The sequence below is a fragment of the Elephas maximus genome, chromosome 11, assembly GCF_024166365.1.
Source record: "Elephas maximus indicus isolate mEleMax1 chromosome 11, mEleMax1 primary haplotype, whole genome shotgun sequence".
NCBI classification, from domain to species: Eukaryota; Metazoa; Chordata; class Mammalia; order Proboscidea; family Elephantidae; genus Elephas; species Elephas maximus.
Window position 1 is genome coordinate 8483240 of NC_064829.1, and position 19516 is coordinate 8502755.

The window sequence follows — 19516 nt, forward strand, 5'->3', positions numbered from 1 at the left end:
TGGCAACTTGCTTCATTAAAGTCAGCAAAGAAGAATCTGCTAGCAAGATGGAAGTCAGAATCATTTGTAATTTAATCACAGAAATGATATTCCATGAAAGTTGAGGTATTCTATTGGTTAGAAGCAAGTTATACTAGGAGGCAGGGACCACTGGGGTCATCTTAGGAGCTGCCTCTCACACCCACCATATTTGTTACTCCAATAATCCTTGCTTAAAAAGCTAATATTTTTATGATGTAACAGCTCTGCACATTTTGAAGTCATCTGCTTATTCTCCTAAAGTAATATAGGAAATGGTGTAAAAATACAAGAACAAATGAACTAACTGATGAATCTTTTTTAAAGGAAATAGTTGAACTGTTTAGTTTCATATTTTAATGATTTATGGGCTTGATAACAATAATGAAATAGAAAGTAGTGATATCAAACACTTTCCCCAAGTGTGGTCCTACAGAACTTCTGAATTTGGGAAGAGGTTTTAGGGCAAGGGGTCCCAAGTTTATAAGGCAGAGCAAACACTGTGTAGGTGGTGGCTGTGTGAATTCCCCAAGTGGCATTCTGAAATTCAACAAAGCCAACTAGCCAACCAGCCAACCCAAAAAGATAAAATCTGCATAAAATTTTAAGAGCAAGTAAGATACATCGGATAGCAAATGAAGTCTGCTACTTGGGTTTCGGAGCCCACAATATGAAACCTGTGCATCCTATTATTGATTGAATTGCGTCCTCCAAAAATATCGGTCAAAGTGGCTATGCCACGATTCTCAGTATTGTGTGACTTTCCACCATTTCTTCATCTGATGTGGTTTTCCTATATGTTGTAAATCCCATCTCTATAATGGAAACCCTGATGGCATAGTGGTTAAATGCTATGGCTGCCAACCAAAAGGTCGTCAGTTCGAATCCCACAGGTGCTCCTTGGAAACTCTATGGGGCAGTTCTATGCTGTGCTATAGGGTCAATGTGAGTTGGAATCGACTCAACATCAAAGGGTTATGAGGTTTATCAGATGGATTAGTGGCAGTTAATGAGGCAAGACTCAATCTACAATATTAGATTTGTGTCTTAAGCCAAAATCTCTTTTGAAATATAAAATAGAGGAGTGAGCAGAGAGAAAAGGGGACTTCCCACCACCAAGGAACAAGAGCCAGAAGAATAGTGCATCCTCTGGATCCAGGGCTCCTTCGCTGAGAAGCAGCTAGTCCAGGGGAAGATAGATGGCAAGAACTTTCCCCTAGAAACAACAGAGAGAAAGAAAGCTTTCCCCTGGAGCTGCCACCCTGAATTTAGACTTCCAGCCTACTAGACTGTGAGAGAAAAGATTTCTCTTTGTTAATGCCACCCACTTGTGCTGTTTCTGTTATAGCAACACTAGATACTTAAGGCAGAATTTGGTATCAAGAAGGGCATGTTGCTTTAACAGATACCTAAAATGTGGAGTCAGCTTTGAAACTGAATGGATACAGGCTGGAAGAATTTTAAAGTGTCTAATAATAAAAGACTAAATTGCCTTCAAAAGACTGTTGGTGAGATTATAGACATCAAAGACAATTCTGGCGGGGAGACAGGGCCAAGATGGCGTAGTCAGACGCTTCCAGTGATCCCTCTTATAACGAAGACCCGAAAAAAGAAGTGAAATGATTTTATTTATGACAAGATAGGAGCACTGAACATCAAAAGCGAAGTTAGAAAACGGACTGAGCAGCAGAGAGAGGGAGAGATGTTTGCAAAATGGGGAGGAGTTGCCAGACCAGAATTGCCAGGAACCCATAGGCACCATTTCTGGGAGCGACAGTGGCAGGGGTCCGGATGCAGTTTCTTCAGGGACAGACAGCCAACCACACAGCCACCTCACACCTCTAGAACCAGAAAGGAACTGCGCTCTTGGCTAAAGCTAAGTTCTTGTGTATATTTTACCGCACCCCAGCCCCCAAGCCATCTTCAGTGGCTGCCTATTTCCCTGGGCCTGAGATAGGTCCTGCTGAGTGCCCTGAGCCATTCTCCTGGCCTTGGAGAAGGAATAAATTCACAGTCCGGAGAAAAGATAATCTGCCAGCTCCACTAACCCGGGGAGGTCAAGACAGAAGTGGCTCCTGTCCAGGCATGAACAGTCCATGGACTTTGAATACCTTTCCCTCCTGCATGGACCTGTGTGGGCCTATTTGAAGAGAATAGGCCCTTCTTGGCAGACGGCAACTGTTTCAGCTGCGGCGTGAAGAGGTGGGTGTTTGATGTTTGACACCGCTTCACATATTAAACAAGGTTCTCACCTACCCACATCAGGGGCCTAAGGACTGGTGCTTTCGCCCATGTCATCTAGCCACCCACAACAGGGGTCCAAGGGTAACTGGTACTTCCCAGTCCTTGCATCCCAAAGCATTGAGTGCCCATGGTCTGTCTGCAAAGCCCACCCACCTGTACGCTCTAGGGAACAGGGACACGCTTTCCTCAGAGACAGCTGGAGGACAATTCTCAGTCCCCTGTCTTGCTCAGAGTGTGACCCTCTCCTGCAACCAGATACCTGTACCTACACCAATCACCCCCGCCCCCCAAGACTGTAGGACAGAGCCTGTACCACACACTGGATGACCAAACTACCTGGACACCGGAGCTGAATCCATACAAGAAAAGTGAATGGACTCCTAGGCTCATATATCTGATAACAGCTCTAGCCACCTGGTGACAGGATGTTAGAGCTTCAAAGGTGAAAATAATCAAGCTGGCTCACTCAAGCAGCCTGTTTGGGCATATGAAAACAAAACAAAGCAAGAAACTAGAACACACTAAACAAACATAAAATGAACTAATCCAATAACTTATAGGTGGCTTGGAGACAACCGTCAATATCAAATCACATGAAGAAGCAGACCACGATCATTTCAACAAGCTCCCAAAACAAAGCATCAAGGGATCGTCTGGGTGAAAGTGCCTTCCTGGAATTACCAGATGCAGAATACAAAAGATTAATACACAGAACTCTTCAAGACATCAGGAATGACATCGGGAAGGAGATCAGGCAAAATACAGAACAAGCCAAGGAACACACAGATAAAGCAGTTGAAGAAATTAAAAAAGTTATTCGAGAACATAATGAAAAATTTAATAAGCTTCAAGAATCCACAGAAAGACAGCCATCAGAAATTCAGAATATTAACAATAAAATTACAGAATTAGACAGCTCAATAGAAAGTCAGAGGAGCAGAACTGAGCAACTGGAAGGCAGAATTGGTTACATTGAAGATAAAGCACTTTGCACCAATATATTTGAAGAAAAATCAGATAAAAGAATATAAAAAAATGAAGAAACCCTAAGAATCATGTGGAACTCTATCAAGAGAAATTACCTACAAGTGATTCATATACCAGAGCAGGGAGGGATAACAGAAAACGCAGAGAAAATTGCTGAAGATTTCTTGGCAGAAAACTTCCCTGATATCGTGAAAGATGAGAAGATATCTATCCAAGATGCTCATCGAATCCGACATAAGGTAGATCTGAAAAGAAAGTCACTAAGACATATTATAATCAAGCTTGCCAAAACCAAACATAAAGAGAGAATTTTAAGAGCAGCTAGGGATAAATGAAAAGTCACCTACAAAGGAGAGTCAATCAGAATAAGCTTGGACTACTTGGCAGAAACCATGCAGGCAAGAAGGCAATGGGATGACTTATATAAAGCACTGAAGGAAAACAGTGCCAGCCAAGAATCATATATCCAGCAAAACTGTCGCTCAAATATGAAGGTGAAATTAAGACATTTCCAGATACACACAAGTTTAGGGAATTCGTAAAAAGCAAACCAAAACTACAAGAAATACTAAAGGGAGTTCTCTGGTTAGAAAAGCAATAATATCAGATATCAACCCAAGACTCGAACACTGGACACAGCAAACAGATGTCAACCCAGAGAGGGAAATCACAAAAATAAATCAAGATAAAAAAACATTCAAAACAAGGAAAGAGTGATGTCATTATGTACAGGAATACAACATGAAAAAAATAAAAAGTGACTGAGAAATGTAGTCAAAGATCTTTCAAATGGAGAGGAAGACAAGGCGATATAAAAAGAAATTAAAATTAGGCTTAAACTCAGAAAAACAGGGGTAAATACTAAGGTAACCGCAAAGGAGACTAACAATATCACTCATCAAAATAAAACACAAGAAAAAAAATAGAGAGCAGAAACAAAATCAACAAAAACGAATGAGAGGAAAAAGACAGTATACAAACTATTGAAAACAAAAAATTAAGTGGGGAAAAAGAAACTGTCAACAACACACAAAAAAAGACATCAAAATGACAGCACTAAACTCATATCTATCCATAATTAAGCTGAATGTAAATGGACTAAATACACCAATAAAGAGACAGAGAGTGGCAGAATGGATTAAAAAACAAGGTCTGTCTATATGCTGCCTACAAAAGACACACCTTAGAGACACAAACAAAAACTCAAAGGATGGGAAAAAATAAAACAAGCAAGCAACAATCAAAAAGAGCAGCAGTGGCAATATAAATTTCTGATGAAATACATTTAAAATTAAATCTACCACAAAGGATAAGGAAGGACATTATATAATGATAAAAGGGACAATATACCGGGAGGATAAAACCATATTAAATATTTATACACCCAATGACAAGGCTGCAAGATAAACTTTAACAGCATTGAAAAGTGAGACACAAGTATAGTCGGAGACTTCAACACACCACTTTCGCTGAAGCACAGAACATCCAGAAAGAAGCTCAATAAAGACACGGAAGATCTAAATGCCACAATAAACTAAGGTGACCTCATAGACATGTATAGCAGCCAGGTATACTTTCTTTTCCAATGCACATGGAACATTCTCTAGAATGGACCACATATTAAGTCATAAAGCAAGCCTCAGCAAAATCCAAAAATATTGAAATATTACAAAGCATCTTCTCTGACCATAAGGCCAAAGAAGTAGAAATCAATAACAGAAAAACAAGGAAAAGAAATCAAACACTTGGAAACTGAACAATACCCTGCTCAAAAACGACTGGGTTATAGAAGACATCGAGGACAGAAAAAAGAAATTCATAGAATCCAATAAAAATGAAAACATTTCCTATCAGAACCTTTGGGACACAGTCAAAGCAGTGCTCAGAGGTCAATTTATACCAATAAATGCACACATCCAAAAAGAAGAAAGGGCCAAAATCAAAGAATTATCCCCACAACTTGAACAAATAGAAAGAGAGCAACAAAAGAAACCCTCAAGCACTGGAAGAAAACAAATAATAGAAATTAGTGCAGAATTAAATGAAACAGACAAACAATTGAGAGTTAACAAGACCAAAACCTGGTTCTTAGAAGAAATTAACAAAATTGATAAACCATTGGTCAAACACAAAAGAAAAACTGGAGAGGAAGCAAATAACCCGAATAAGAAATGGGATGGGTGATATCACAACGGACCGAACTTAAAAGATTACTATGAAACACTGTATTCTAACAAATTTGAAAACCGAGAAGAAATGGAGGAATTTCTAGAAACACACTATGTACGTAAACTAACACAAACAGAGGGAGAACAACTAAATAAACCCAAAACAAAAGAAGAGACTGAAAAAGCCCTGTTTGGACAGCTTCATTGCAGAGTTCTACCAAACTTTCAGAAAAGAGTTAACACCACTACTACTAAAGGTATTTCAAGCATAGAAAAGACCAGAATACTCCCAAACTCATTCTATGAAGCCAGCATATTCCTCATACCAAAACCAGGTAAAGACACCACCAAAAAAGAATATACAGACCTATAGCCCTCATGAACCGAGATGCAAAAATCCTCAACAAAATTCTAGCCAATAGATTTCAACAACACATCAAAAAATAATTCACCATGACCAAGTGTTATTCATACCAGGTATGCAGGGATGGTTCAACATTAGAAAAACAATTCATGTAATCCATCACGTAAATAAAATAAAAGACAAGATCCACATGATTTTATCGATTGATGCAGAAAAGGCATGTGACAGAGTTCGACACCAATTCATGATAAAAACTCTTAGTAAAATAGGAATAGAAGGAAAATTCCTCAACATAATAAAGGGCATTTATACAAAGCCAACAGCCAACATCACCCTAAATGGACAGAATGTGAAAGCATTCCCCTTGAGATTGGGAACCAGACAAGGATGCCCTTTATTACCACTCTTATTCAACATTGTGCTGGAGGTCCTAGCCAGAGCAAGTAGGCTAGATAAAGAAATAAAGGGCATCCAGATTGGTAAGGAAGAAGTAAAAGTATTTCTGTTTGCAGATGACATGATCTTATACACAGAAAACCCTAAGGAATCCTCCAGAAAACTACTGAAACTAATAGAAGAGTTCAGCACAGAATCAGGATACAAGATAAACATACAAAAATCAGCTGGATTCCTCTACACCAACAAAAAGAACATCAAAGAGGAAATCACCACATCAATAGCATTTACAGTAGCCCCCAAGAAGACATAATACTTAGGAATAAATCTTACCAGAGACATAAAAGACCTATACAAAGAAAACTACAAGATACTACTACAAGAAACCAAAAGAGACCTACAAAAGTGGAAAAACATACCTTGCTCCTGGATAGGAAGACTCAACATTGTGAAAATCTCTAGTCTACCAAAAGCGATCTATAGATACAATGCAATTCCAATTCAAATTCCAAGGACATTTTTTAATGAGCTGGGGAAACAAATCACCAACTTCATATGGAAGGGAAAGAGGCCCCAGATAATTAAAGCATTGCTGAGAAAGAAGAACAAAGTAGGAGGTCTCACTCTACCTGATTTTAGAACCTATTACGCTGCTACAGTAGTCAAAACAGCCTGGTACTGGTACAACAGATACATAGACCAATGGAACGGAATTGAGAATCTAGACAGAAATCTATCCACATATGAGCAGCTGACATTTGACAAATGCCCAAAGTCCATTAAATGGGAAAAAGACAGTCTTTTTAATAAATGGGGCTGGCATAACTGCAAAAAAATGAAACAACACCCATACCTGACACCATGCATAAAAACTAACTCAAAATGGATCAAAGACCTAAATATAAAACTAAAACGATAAAAATCATGGAAGAGAAAATAGGGACAATGCTAGGAGCCCTAATACATAACATAAAGAGAATACAAAACATCGCTAACAATGCAGAGAGAAACTAGATAAAACCACGGTGGCATAGTGGTTAAGTGCTATGGCTGCTAACCAAAAGGTCAGCAGTTTGAATCAGCCAGGTGCTCCTTGGAAACTCTATGGGGCAGTAAGAGTCGGAATTGGCTCGATGGCAATGGGAAGATAACTTGGAGCTCCTAAAAATCAAACACCTATGCTCATCCAAAGACTTCATCAAAAGAGTAAAAAGATTACCTACAGACTGGGAAAAAGTCTCTAGCAATGACATTTCCATTCAGCATTAGATCTCTAAAATCTACGCAATACTGCAAAAACTCAACAACAAAAAGACAGATAACGCACTTAAAAAATGGGCAAAAGATATGAACAGACAGTTCACTAAAGAAGACATTCAGGGAGCTAACAGATACACGAGGATATGCTCAAGATCATTAGCCATTAGAGAAATACAAATGAAAACTACAATGAGATTCCATCTCCAACAACAACAACAAAAGGCTGGCATTAATCCAAAAAACACAAAATAATAAATGTTAGAGAGGTTGTGGAGAGACTGGAACACTTATACACTGCTGGTGGGAATCTAAAATGGTACAAACACTTTGGAAATCGATTTGGCGCTTCCTTGAAAAGCTAGAAATAGAACTACCATACGACCTAGCAATCCCACTCCTTGGAATATATCCTAGAGAAATAAGACCCTTTACACGAACAGATATATGCACACCCATGTTCACTGCAGTGCTGTTTACTGTAAGCAAAAAGACGGAAGCAACCAAGGTGCCCATCAACAGATGAATGGATAAATTATGGTGTATTCACACAATGGAATACTACGCATCAATAGAGAACAGTGATGAATCTGTGAAACATTTCATAACATGGAGGAATCTGGAAGGCATTATGCTCAGTGAAATTAGTCAGTTGCAAAAGGACAAATATTGTATAAGACCACTATTATAAGAACTTGAGAAATAATTTAAACTGAGAAGAAAGATGGTTACAAGAGTGGGGAGGGAGGGAGGTACGGAGGGAGGCAGAGGGGTATTCATTAATTAGTAGAACTATTTTAGGTGAAGGGAAAGACAACACGCAATACAGGAGAGGTTAGCACAACTGGACTAAACTAAAAGCAAAGAAGTTTCCTGAATAAACTGAATGCTTCGAAGGCCAGCGTAGCAGGGGCAGGGGTTTGACCACGGTTTCAGGGGACATCTAGGTCAACTGGCATAATAAAATCTATTACGAAAACATTCTGCATCCTACGTTGGAGAGTGGACTCTGGGGTCTTAAACACTAGCCCATGGCCATCTAAGATGCATCAATTGGTCTCAACCCACCTGGACCAAAGTAGAATGAAGAATACCAAAGGCACAAGTTAATTATGAGGCCAAGAGACAGAAAGAGCCACATAAACCAGAGACTACATCCTCCTGAGGCCAGAACTAGATGATGTCCAGCTACAACCAATGACTGGCCTGATGCAGATCACAACAAAGAACCCCTGAGGGAGCAGCAGAGCAGTCAGATGCAAACCTCAAGTTCTCGTAAAAAGACCAGACTTAACGGTCTGAGATTAGAATGACCCCGGAGGTCATGGTCCCCAGACCTTCTGTTAGTCCAAGACAGGAACCATGCCCAAAGCCAACTCTTCCGACAGGGATTGGAGTGGACTATAGGATAGAAAATGATACTGATGAAGAGTGAGCTTTTTGGATCAAGTAGACACATGATTCTGTGGGCAGCTCCTGTCTGGAGGGGAGATGAGAAGGTAGAGGCCATCAGAGCCTGGGTGAATGGACACGAAAATACATGGTGGAGAGAAGGAGTGTGCTGTTTCATTAGGGGGAGAGCAACTAGGAGTTTATAGTAAGGTGTATTTAAGTTTTTGTATGAGACTGACTTGATTTGTAAGCTTTCACTTAAAGCACAATAAAAAAAAAAAAAAAAAGATAATTCTGGTGAGGAGAGGCAGCAGTAGAGGACCAGCAGCAGTACAGAACCAGCAGCAGCAGAACCAGGAGACTAGGGAGAAACGGCGCAGGAGCTGACTCACAGAGCGAGATAGCTAAGTGCCTTTGCGCAGGCAGCTTCCTGGCAGAGTGCAATGCCTCTGCACACTTATCGGTGGAGGTAGGCTCGCTGACCTACAGAGCAGGAGAGTGCCTTCTAACCGAAATTTATTGGCAGAGTGGGGTGCCTCCAGGCACTTATTGGTGGAGCTACAGAGCTTTGGAACACTTGTCCTAGCAAGGCAGATGTGGGTGATAAGGCCCCGAGGGACCAAGGGGCCAAGGAACCTGGAAGTGAAGCTGAAGAGGCAAGGAACACAGGAAGCAGAGCTACTTCAGTACCAAGGTATCTGATCATGACCTCTGGGGTCTCAAAGGGTGGATCCATAGCCTCTGAAATTTCTAAGGATGGAGTCGCCACTCAGTCAGACAGACTAGGAGAATGAGAACGGGGCCGCCCAAAGCTGAAGGAACAGAGTTGCTGTCCCAGTGGGCCTGGAAGGTGGAGCTGAGGCCGAGGGCCAAGAGGCCTACATGCTAAATTAGAGAGTGTGGCCAATACCTAGAGTCTGGAGGGTAGGGCCATTGTCTAAATGATCTCAGAGAACAGAGGATTATTTTCAAGCCTTGAGGGCTAATGTAATGTGTTCTGCTGACTTACTTGGTGCCTGTTATCCCTTCTTTCCCTCCAGTTTCTCCCATTTGTAATGGAAATGTCTAGCTTGTAGCAGTTCCCCATCGTACTTTGGAAGCAGATAATTTCTACATTCCACAGATGCAGAGGAATTTTTGGATTTTGGACTTGGAGTTGATTTAAGACTTTTGCTTATATGATGGGGTGAATGTGCTTTACATATGGCAAAGATGAATTTTGGGTGGCCAACAGCTGGAATATTATGGATTGAATTGTGTCCCCCCAAAATGTGTGTCAACTTGGCTAGTCCATGATTCCCAGTATGGTGTGATCCTCTACCACTTTGTCATCTGATGTGATTTTCCTATGCTGTAAATCCTGTCTCTATGATGTTAATGAGATGGGATTAGTGGCAGTTATGTTAATGAGGCAGGACTCAATCTACAAGACTAGATTGTGTTTTAAGCCAATCTCTTTTGAGATATAAAATACAGAAGTGAGAAGAGAGACAAGGGGACCTCATACCACCAAAACACAACAGCCAGAAGAAGAGCGTCCTTTGGAGCTGGGGTTGCTGCACTGAGAAGTGACCTGACCAGAGAAGACTGATGACGAAGACCTTCTTCCTCCAGAGCCAACGAAGACAGGAAGCCTTCCCCTGGAGCCGGCCCCCTGAAATCTAGACTTCTAACATCCTACACTGTGGGAGAACAGATTGCTCTCGGTTGAAGTCAGCCACTTGTGGTATTTCTGTTTCAGCGCACAAGCTAACTAAGACACATCCCAACTAATCTGTGCATCTAAAGTGTGCAGGGGGCAAGAAATTTAAATATTTGTAAAAGGACTGACAAATCGGTTTTCACTAAGTGGAAGACATAAATCACAGCCTCATTTAGGACAAGGTTGGGAAAACAGTTTTTCACTTTAGAACAAGGAGTTCACAAAACCTCTGTAAAATACAAGAATCAGGTTAAATATAAGAATTCAGAAAATCAATCCTAAATGGAAAGAGAAAGATTACTCAAGAAACAGAGGAAAGAAAACAATTCCGTGTTTGTGAGAAACGACCCAATTTAATTCTGCCCAGAGATCTGTGTTCCATTTATAAATCACATCCCAACCTCCGAGTTTAACTGAAGATTAAAAACAGATGCCCTCTTATCCAATCTTTCTGGTCTAATTAAATCAGTAGCGATATATATTAATCATCACTGAATTCTATGAAACTTTAGTCTTGCCTGAAAAATGTTTTATCTGGCTGATAAGCATGACTTAAAGCATTCAAACTTCCGTGTACCTTAACAAGCTAAGTGAATGATGAGGCAGGACACGTTAATTTACAATTTTACAACCAAAGGGAATCAAACCTTTCAAAGAAGCCTTATGTTTAAATTTTCTGTAATTATTTCAAGAATTATCTGCACCTGAGCACCAAAGTCAGAAAAATCAAGGTTTGAATCTCAGCTCCAACACTTTGTAGCTGTGTAGCTTTTAGCCAGTTACTAATCTCCTGAGCCTTAGTTTCTTTGTCTACAGGATAATAGTACAAGGGTCAACCTCACAGGCCAGACTAGGCCATCCTGTGCCTTCCTGACACTCGGCCCCACCCATACCAGAGCCATGGTAAATCTGTCTGTCCACAGGGACCATTGGGGTAGCCAGAGACTGCAGCAGGAGGGCCTCTATCCCTCTTCTTCCCTCAGGCGTCGCCCACAAAAAAGGATTGCTCGCTATAAAGTACTTGAGAAACATTGAGCATTTAGGACATTGCTCGGCACATAGGAAGCAGTCAATAAATGTTTCGCTATTGTTGTTGTTGTGCCCCATCAAGACCATTTCGACGCAACAGCAACTCAATGTGACGGAGCAGAACTGCCCTACAGGGTTTTCACAGGAGTAGATGAGATCGCCAGGTCTGGTGGGATCAAACCACTGACATTTCAGCTAGCAGTTGAGCGCTTAACCATTGTGCCTCCAGAGCTCCTTTGTTTAGCTATTACTATTAGAAAATATATACAGGAGACTGGTAAGAAACATTTGGGGAGAAGTGTCCAGGCCTTACTGAGATTTAGTGAGAATTAACTGGCTGGGATATTTAAGTCTTCTCCTGGGTCCAGCAGTGAACACAGAACCTTCTAGAACAGAAGCAAGTACATAATGAGTGGGGCTCAGAGCACTGCAGGGTGGTCAGTCACAATGATACATCTGGGCACTGTCCAGGTATTAGAAAGACAGTGGTGAGAAGGTGGACGATGTTTCTAATCACACAGGACTTAAGTTTTGGAGGAGGGAGACAATAAACTAGCAAACAAGCAAGAAAATACCAGGTAAGGAACGGGGCGCGGGGGGCGCGGGCGGTGATGTGACAGGGATAGTTAGAGAGTTATCTTGGATAGCAGGCCCTGCGTGGTGTAAACGGTTAAACACTGAACTATTAATTGAAAGGTTGGTGGTTTGAACCTACACTCTTCAGTCCATGTGGGAGCGAGGGTAAAAAAACACAATAACAAACCCATTGCTATTGAGTCAATTCCTACTCAGAACGACCCTACAGAACAGAGTAGAACTGGCCCATAGGGTTTACAAGGAGTGGTTGGTAGATTCGAACTGCCGACCTTTTGGTTAGCAGCTGTAGCTCTTAACCACTATGCCAGCAGGGCTCCAGGATGACAGTAAAGACACCCAAATCTAGAGTTTTGGCTCGGTAACTGGAATGACAGAGGAGCAGCTACTGAGCTGTGAGGGAAGAACATGTTTGCAGCAGGTAGGAAATCAAAGTTTGAAGTGTCTATTAGATAACTGAGTGGAAATGTCCAGCTGGACATTTGAGTCTGGAGCTCAGAGGAGAGATTAAGCCTGAAGATGCCAATTCGGGAAAGGGTGGAAAGGAAAAGGAAACAGCTTCGAGATGGAAGCTAATTAAACAGATGCTAACACTGTAGGTTCGCCTATTGGACGCTCTGCCTCATCAGAACGTATCAGTGAGGACGGCCAGTGGTTTGTGGCTGTTGCTTGAGTAGCGATCACTACTTGTAATAATGAATCACTTGCTCACATCCAACTGTTCTTAAAATTCCAAGTATCAAGTTTTCAAAACATGGAGAAACAGGAATAACGACACATCCATAAGAAAGTATATACGGAAGCAAAGTCACTTTTAAAGTTTTTTGTTTGTTCAACCCTCCTTTTCTGATCTCCTAGGAATAACCTAAAAAGCAAAAGTGATGGTCACATAGAAATGGAAATATCACAACCCTTCCTGGGTGGTACAAACGGTTAACATGCTCAGCTACTAACTGAAAGGTTGGCGGTTCAAGTCCACCCAGAGGCACCTCAAAAGGCCTGGTGACCCACTTCTGAAAATCCTCTAGAGCTCAGTTCTAATTTGATACACACAGGGTCACCAGGACTCAGAGTTGACTTGATGGCAACTGGTTTTATGAACTGAAAGACCATGGAAATATTTTAAAAAGCACTACCTGTTTTTTAAAAATTTTGAGGCTGAACATTATCAAATAAATACACATCAAAAGTGAAGTCACCTTGCATTTCACATACAAAATCTAGAATTGGAGCACAGAAATATCAGTAAACGTACCAACTGTTTAACTTGTGGAAAATGTTTTCACAAGTTTGATTTCTAAGCAAGAATTCTTAATTAAGAGAAAAATGAGTTGGAAGAGGAAAGAAGGGATTTGCTTTTCTGTCTCAAGGTCACAATCATTGGTTCTCAACTGTGATTGGGCTTAAACCATCTAGGTAGCTTTTTATAAATTCTGCAAGCTTTCTATTCCATCACTAATACTTGTGATCAGCCCAAGCTTCTGCACATGCTCATGATCCAGGATCCTGCTGCTTCAAAGAAGGTTGGGAGCTGGGACTCACCCAGGGCAGCCGTGACACACTGCCTGCCTCACGGCTTGCCACAGTTCCAGACTGCACATCCCAGGACCCCTCCCTCCCTGGCTCCACCAGGCAGACCTGCTCTCTCTCACCGAGCCTGTCGGCACCTGCCTGCAGAGAGCACCTTCCAAACGGGCTTCTGGAGTGGTGGGCCTGTCTAGCTTTAATTACAATCAATACCACTCTGGAGAAAAACTATTTTTTTTAAAGTAGACTGTCCTTTCTACTCTGGGCAATTAGCTAAAAGACAGAAAAAATAGAGAAGGAATTTCTTAGAAGAAACTGTGTAATGGAGGAGAAAAATCACAGAACAAACCCAGAAGCTTGGATATAATTAGTAGAATAAAGTGATATTCTAATTACTATAAGGCATCATACAGATGAAACACGTTCAATGGAAAATTAAGTTTACTTCTGGATATACCACATTAAAATAAACACCATATTTATTCAGAATACCGGTATCAATGCAAAAATAGAATTCTTTTATCCCCTGTAAAAGTAAGTACAATACCGTCGGCTAGATGCATGATATTTCAGTCAAGTCTTCAGTATTAGCTTTTCAAAACAAAAAATCTACAGTTAAATGTCCAATTTATCATACAAAATATACACAAAAGCATAATTGTAGTGTAGAAAAAGGAAGTTACCAAATACAATTTATGTGATTTACTTTATACAAATGTATTCTAGTTAATTTTTTTCAAGAGCTTCACCAATTAGTCGAACAGCGACACTCTTGCCTTCATCTGTCTGAATAACCAGCAAAGCTTCGAATGTGCCCAGCGACCGCGGTTTGAACTGCACTGGCATGTTGATGTAGTGCTGGGCTCTGTAAGAGAACAGAGGGCGTCAGCACCCTATGCCGGCTCTCGCAGCAAGCACACAGCTCCCCACCAGCAGCGGCCCTGGCACAGAAGTCAGCACCTTTCTGATCACAGAATCCAGTCAAGTTATATTCAGCTTAAATTTTTTATTTCTCAGATGCTATTATTTAATAAGAAACTGTCACAGAGGAGAGAAAAATCTAATTCAAACAGTAACGCATGAATATTCCCGGCTATCTAGTAAAAACAGGAAAAGGGAAATAAGAGATCTGGATTGATCATGTATGCCGTTTCGCAGTCTGTCTGCAAAAGCAGGTAGCTGTCTACCTAAAAGGGTTAGAGGAACACCTTCACTACCCCACTTCACTTAGGCAGGCAGCGTATTGTGCTGGATCAATATCAAGCCAACAGCCGCATTCCTATCATCAACAGGGCTATGCAGTTTTTGTTCCAAAATTCCTATGAAACTTTTTACCAAAAATCTTAAAATTTATTTTCAGATTATATAGGTAATAAGTGGCCTATGTTTAAAAGTAGTACTGGGGGGAGTTCTTTGTGTCCATAAAACTCTCTCTCAAGAGCTTCCCTCAGAGGGAAGGTACCCTATCCCTTAGTCTCACCTCAAAGCTGAATGTTCCAAAATTTGGCAATTGGAGCTGATATATGCCTTTGCTTCCAGTGTCTTTTCTTAAAAAATTCAGTATTATGTTAGCTTTTTGATACACAATAGTTTATTTCAAAGCCCTTTTCCTGGATTTAATAACACTTTTTCTTTTTTTAAAAATCTGGGTTAGTTTTCCCAAATGCATTATACCTTATTTTCCATGTCAAAGCTAATAGTTTTTTTTTTTTTAAATGAAACCTAGCCTTATGGCATTGACTACCTAGAATTTTCTCCTTCATGTTAGCATTTCAATATTCCAGAAGAACCTAGTACAATTTTCCAATTTAAGAGGCTCTGTAATTTATAAATTGTTAAAAATGATAAAATGTCTCAAATCTCTAGAAGATCCCATTATCTTTTTTCCTTGTACTTTAGATGAAGGTTTACAGAGGAAATTAGTTTCCAACCCCATGACATGTCAACATTCTCCCCTTCTTGCCCCTGGATTCCCTACTACCAGCTTTCCTGTCTCCTCCTGCCCCTCCTGGGCTGGTGTGCCCATTTAGTCTAGTCTTATGGGCCGGTCTAATCTCAGGCTGAAGGGTGAACCTCAGGAGTGACTTCAGTACTGAGTTAAAAGGGTGTCTGGGGCCATACTCTCAGTGTTTCTCTGTCAGATCAGTAAGTCTCATCTTTCTTTTTGTTAGTTAGAATTTTGTTCTACATTTTTCTCCAACTCTGTCCAGGACCCTCTATTGTGATCCCTGTCAGAGCAGTCTGTGGTGGTAGCTGGACACCATCTAGTTGTGCTGGACTCAGCCTGGTAGAGGCTATGTTAGTTGTGGTCCATTAGTCCTTTGGACTAATCTTTCCCTTGTGTTTTTGGTTTTCTTCATTCTTCCTTGCTCCAGATGGGGTGGGAACAGTGGAATATCTTAGATGGCTGCTTATAAGCTTTTAAGACCCCAGTAGGATGTGCAACATTTTCTTCATAAACTATGTTATGCCAGTTGAGCTAGATGTTCCCTGAGACCATGGTCCCCAGCCCTCAGCTCAGTAATTCAGTCCCTCGGGGAGTCTGGATGTGTCTATGAAGCTTGTATGACCTTGCCTTGGTCCAGCTGTGATGAAGATCCCATTATTAACAAATTTCAATATGGAATACAGAATTGTTCTACATTCAACTAAGAAAGTGTTTTAAAAAACGTGATGGACGTATATTGTCTGCTTTAGATTTACTTTGAATGAACCAGAATGCAGTTTGGAAAGAACCGTGAAATGTAATATAGCTACAGAACACTGCCAGCAAGATGAGCATATCTAAAATAGTATCCTGTAGTATTATTAAGGACCACTCTTCTCTCTCTCTCTCACCAACCCCTACCACCATACAAAAGGAAAAAGTAATAGTAACAAGTATTTTGAAGCCAACAGAGAGATCTAGTTCAAAACCTGAGCCAGAGACTAAGTTTATAGCAAAGGAACATAAGAGCTAAAATGCATTAACAGAGCAAAAAGCAGTTGTAGACATGCACCTTTCCCACTTCATTCCCTGCATGCCTCCCGTTTATATTTAAAGTGCTTAGCAGAACCTACAAATTATATAAACCATAATTTTTCTTTCTCCCTTTTTTTTAACTTAAATGAATATTTTCTACAGGAAAAAGCCAGCACATCAGCACATTCAAGGTTCCATCACTATGGACAGAGAAGTAACCACAGCTCAGTGGTCATGTCCCACCCAATGCATGAAGCCATGAGTGAGGCCCAGCAGCACACACCCCAGGGAAACAGCAGGCACCAAGCAAGAGGCTAAGTGGAATAATGAATCTTTTCAAAAAGATATGAGAAAAAAATGTTAAGCAGAACCCAAAAAAGAATCTTAAATAAAAAATAACTGCATGAAACAACTGACAGTTATTTTTCCCTGTTACCTTATTTATAATCTCTCAACTTTCAAAGGGTTCCATATCCCCAACATACGCTGTCTGTAACCCTCTGTGCTCACGCACCTCTGCGCTGGGCAAACCCTGTCACTTCAGGAGGTGGCGGGGGGCTCTTCTGCCCGCTTACACTGCAGTCAGTTTATACCCCAAGTCATGTGCTCTTTCAGTGAGAACGCTTGCTGGTGCAGACGTTCCTGGCCTTACAATAGCCTTGGAAGAAAGTGCACGTTTGTAAAGCAACTACCCTTTTGTGTCCTACAGACAACCAAAGTCACATTACAGCTCTGTAGATGCACAGTCAGAGGTGTCAGAGCACATAGTGACCTAACAAATGAAAACATGATCCATGAAATGCCAGACTTGTTTTCAAGACTCTAGGAACCAGGGTTTGTTCCACTTGCCAAAGCCAGCTCACCGCTGCTCTCAACCAGCCATTACATCTTACGAGCCCTTGTCCAAAGTCAGTGTCCCATATTTAGGACGAACACAAATTCACAATACCTACTTCAGTTTTGTGGTGAAGATTCTCAACTCAGTTTAGCATATTTTTGTTTCTTCTCCAAGGTTGAGAGAAGTTGTTCACTATAAAACCAAAACCAAACTTGTTGCCGTTGAGCTGATTCTGACTCATAGCAACTCTACAAGAAAGAGTACAACTGCCCACACGGTTTCCAAGGAGCCACTGGTGGACTGGAACTGCTGACCTTTTGGTTAGCAGCCGAATGCTTCATCACTGGGTCACCAGGGCTCCATTCATTACAAAGAAGCCGGCTTTTTGCTTTCGTTGATGTAAAATTTAAGCCTATATATGTGTGATGAGAGACAAGTTTTTTATGACTTGATTTGGTTAAACAGGTCTCTCAGTGAGTTCTCCACATGTGACTTTCTTATTGATGCTTCATCAAATTTAGATTGTAGAAACAAAAATCATCCAAATCAACTTTGCTGCTACTAAAGTTGCTACTAGAATTTGTAACATTACGTATTTATTCTGTAACAATATATAATATATATATATGATGATAGTTACTACGGAGGAATACTTTCTGGGAACTCATGTGACCAGATTAAAGTATCTGCCACAAACAAAGCATAAGGTTATCTCATTTAAAATTATCTTCAAACAATAAAAGATTTCGAAAGTTATATGTTCTAAGAGTACAGGGCAAACAGATCTTGCGATGCTATTTTAAATGTTAGCTTATGCAAACTGTCCAAATTTTTCTCATTTAAAAAACACTTTCTCATGTTTCCAAATGCTTTTAGATGTTACTACCAGGCTGCACAGAAAAGTAGTACTCTGGTTTATGAGAGTTTAAAAATTTTTAGCACTGGGTTGGCAAGTCAACAAGCTTAGCTCTATACAAATGTCTACTTTTAAATGGCTAATAATGAACATATTTTATGTTTCAAAACTCGATTTTAGAAAACAAGCTGAAGCCAAACAAAACGCCATCTCATTTAAAACAAGACGTCTTTAATATTGACAATTTTTTTTTTTTAAACAACTATTAAATCCAGGTAGGTCTGCCAAGAAAAATATTACTATCTTGTTTAAAAATAAAGGTGATGAAAAATAAAGATGGTTAATATAAAAATATTTTGACATTTTAATTGCCAAAATTATATTTCAATTTAGATAATGCTAATATTTAATTTAAAATACCTCAAATGATAACTGCACAACAGGAGGATCCACCACCCAAAACGCTCCTCACACTGTGTCCGCTCAACTGCCCTTGCTCCTACGCTGCCTGTTAGAAACTGACTGTTTTAACACCACTGCGGTGGAACAAGCGTAGGGTTTTTAAGGAAAGGGTCAACAAGTAGCTGATTCGGCTTACAAATCGGAGCTGAAATAGAATTTTTAAACAATCTGTGAAAACAAATTAAGCAAAGAATATAACACTAAGAGAGAACACGGAAGCACAATGTATTTCGTGATGAGAGGTGAGAAAGTTTTTAATAAGGCAAGTTTTGACTGCCTTATTCTCTAACCACAAAATGGGAAACTGGTATATAAAGCTCACACGATTTAACATGAAATTTAACCAGCTATTTTAAATAATGATTCTTTACTAAAACTATAGATAAGTTATATGTAAACATTGTTTAGAAAGTTGGTACTAGGCTCTTCAAGATAATTAAAAAAAAATGATCTGTAAGCTTTTTTTTTTTTTTAATAACACTTTATTATGATTTGAAGCCCTGGTGGCACAGTGGTTAAAAGCTTGGCTGCGGACCACAAGATCGGCAGTTGGAATCCACCAGCTGCTCCTTGGAGACTGTGTGGGGCAGTTTTACTCTGTCCTACAGGGTCGCTATGAGTCGGAATCGACTCTACCGCAACAGGCAATGGTTTTTTTACTATGATTTTGGTGAAAGATTACAGAGCAAGTTAGTTTCCCGTTCAACGGTTTCTATACAG

General features: G+C 40.3%; 1 protein-coding gene across 3 annotated transcripts in view; it reads right to left on the reverse strand.

The window, feature by feature from the left end:
- Positions 1-9097: 9097 nt before the first annotated feature.
- Positions 9098-19516, reverse strand: part of CEP192 (centrosomal protein 192) — a 209545-nt gene continuing 199126 nt past the window's right edge. The window contains exon 39 of one of the 3 annotated variants that reach the window (XM_049901465.1): positions 9098-14543. In XM_049901465.1, coding sequence (XP_049757422.1) covers positions 14405-14543 — 139 coding nt within the window. In that variant the 3' untranslated portion in view covers positions 9098-14404. The remainder of the gene's footprint in view (positions 14544-19516) is intronic. The other 2 variants (XM_049901464.1, XM_049901463.1) reach the window with 2 other exon arrangements.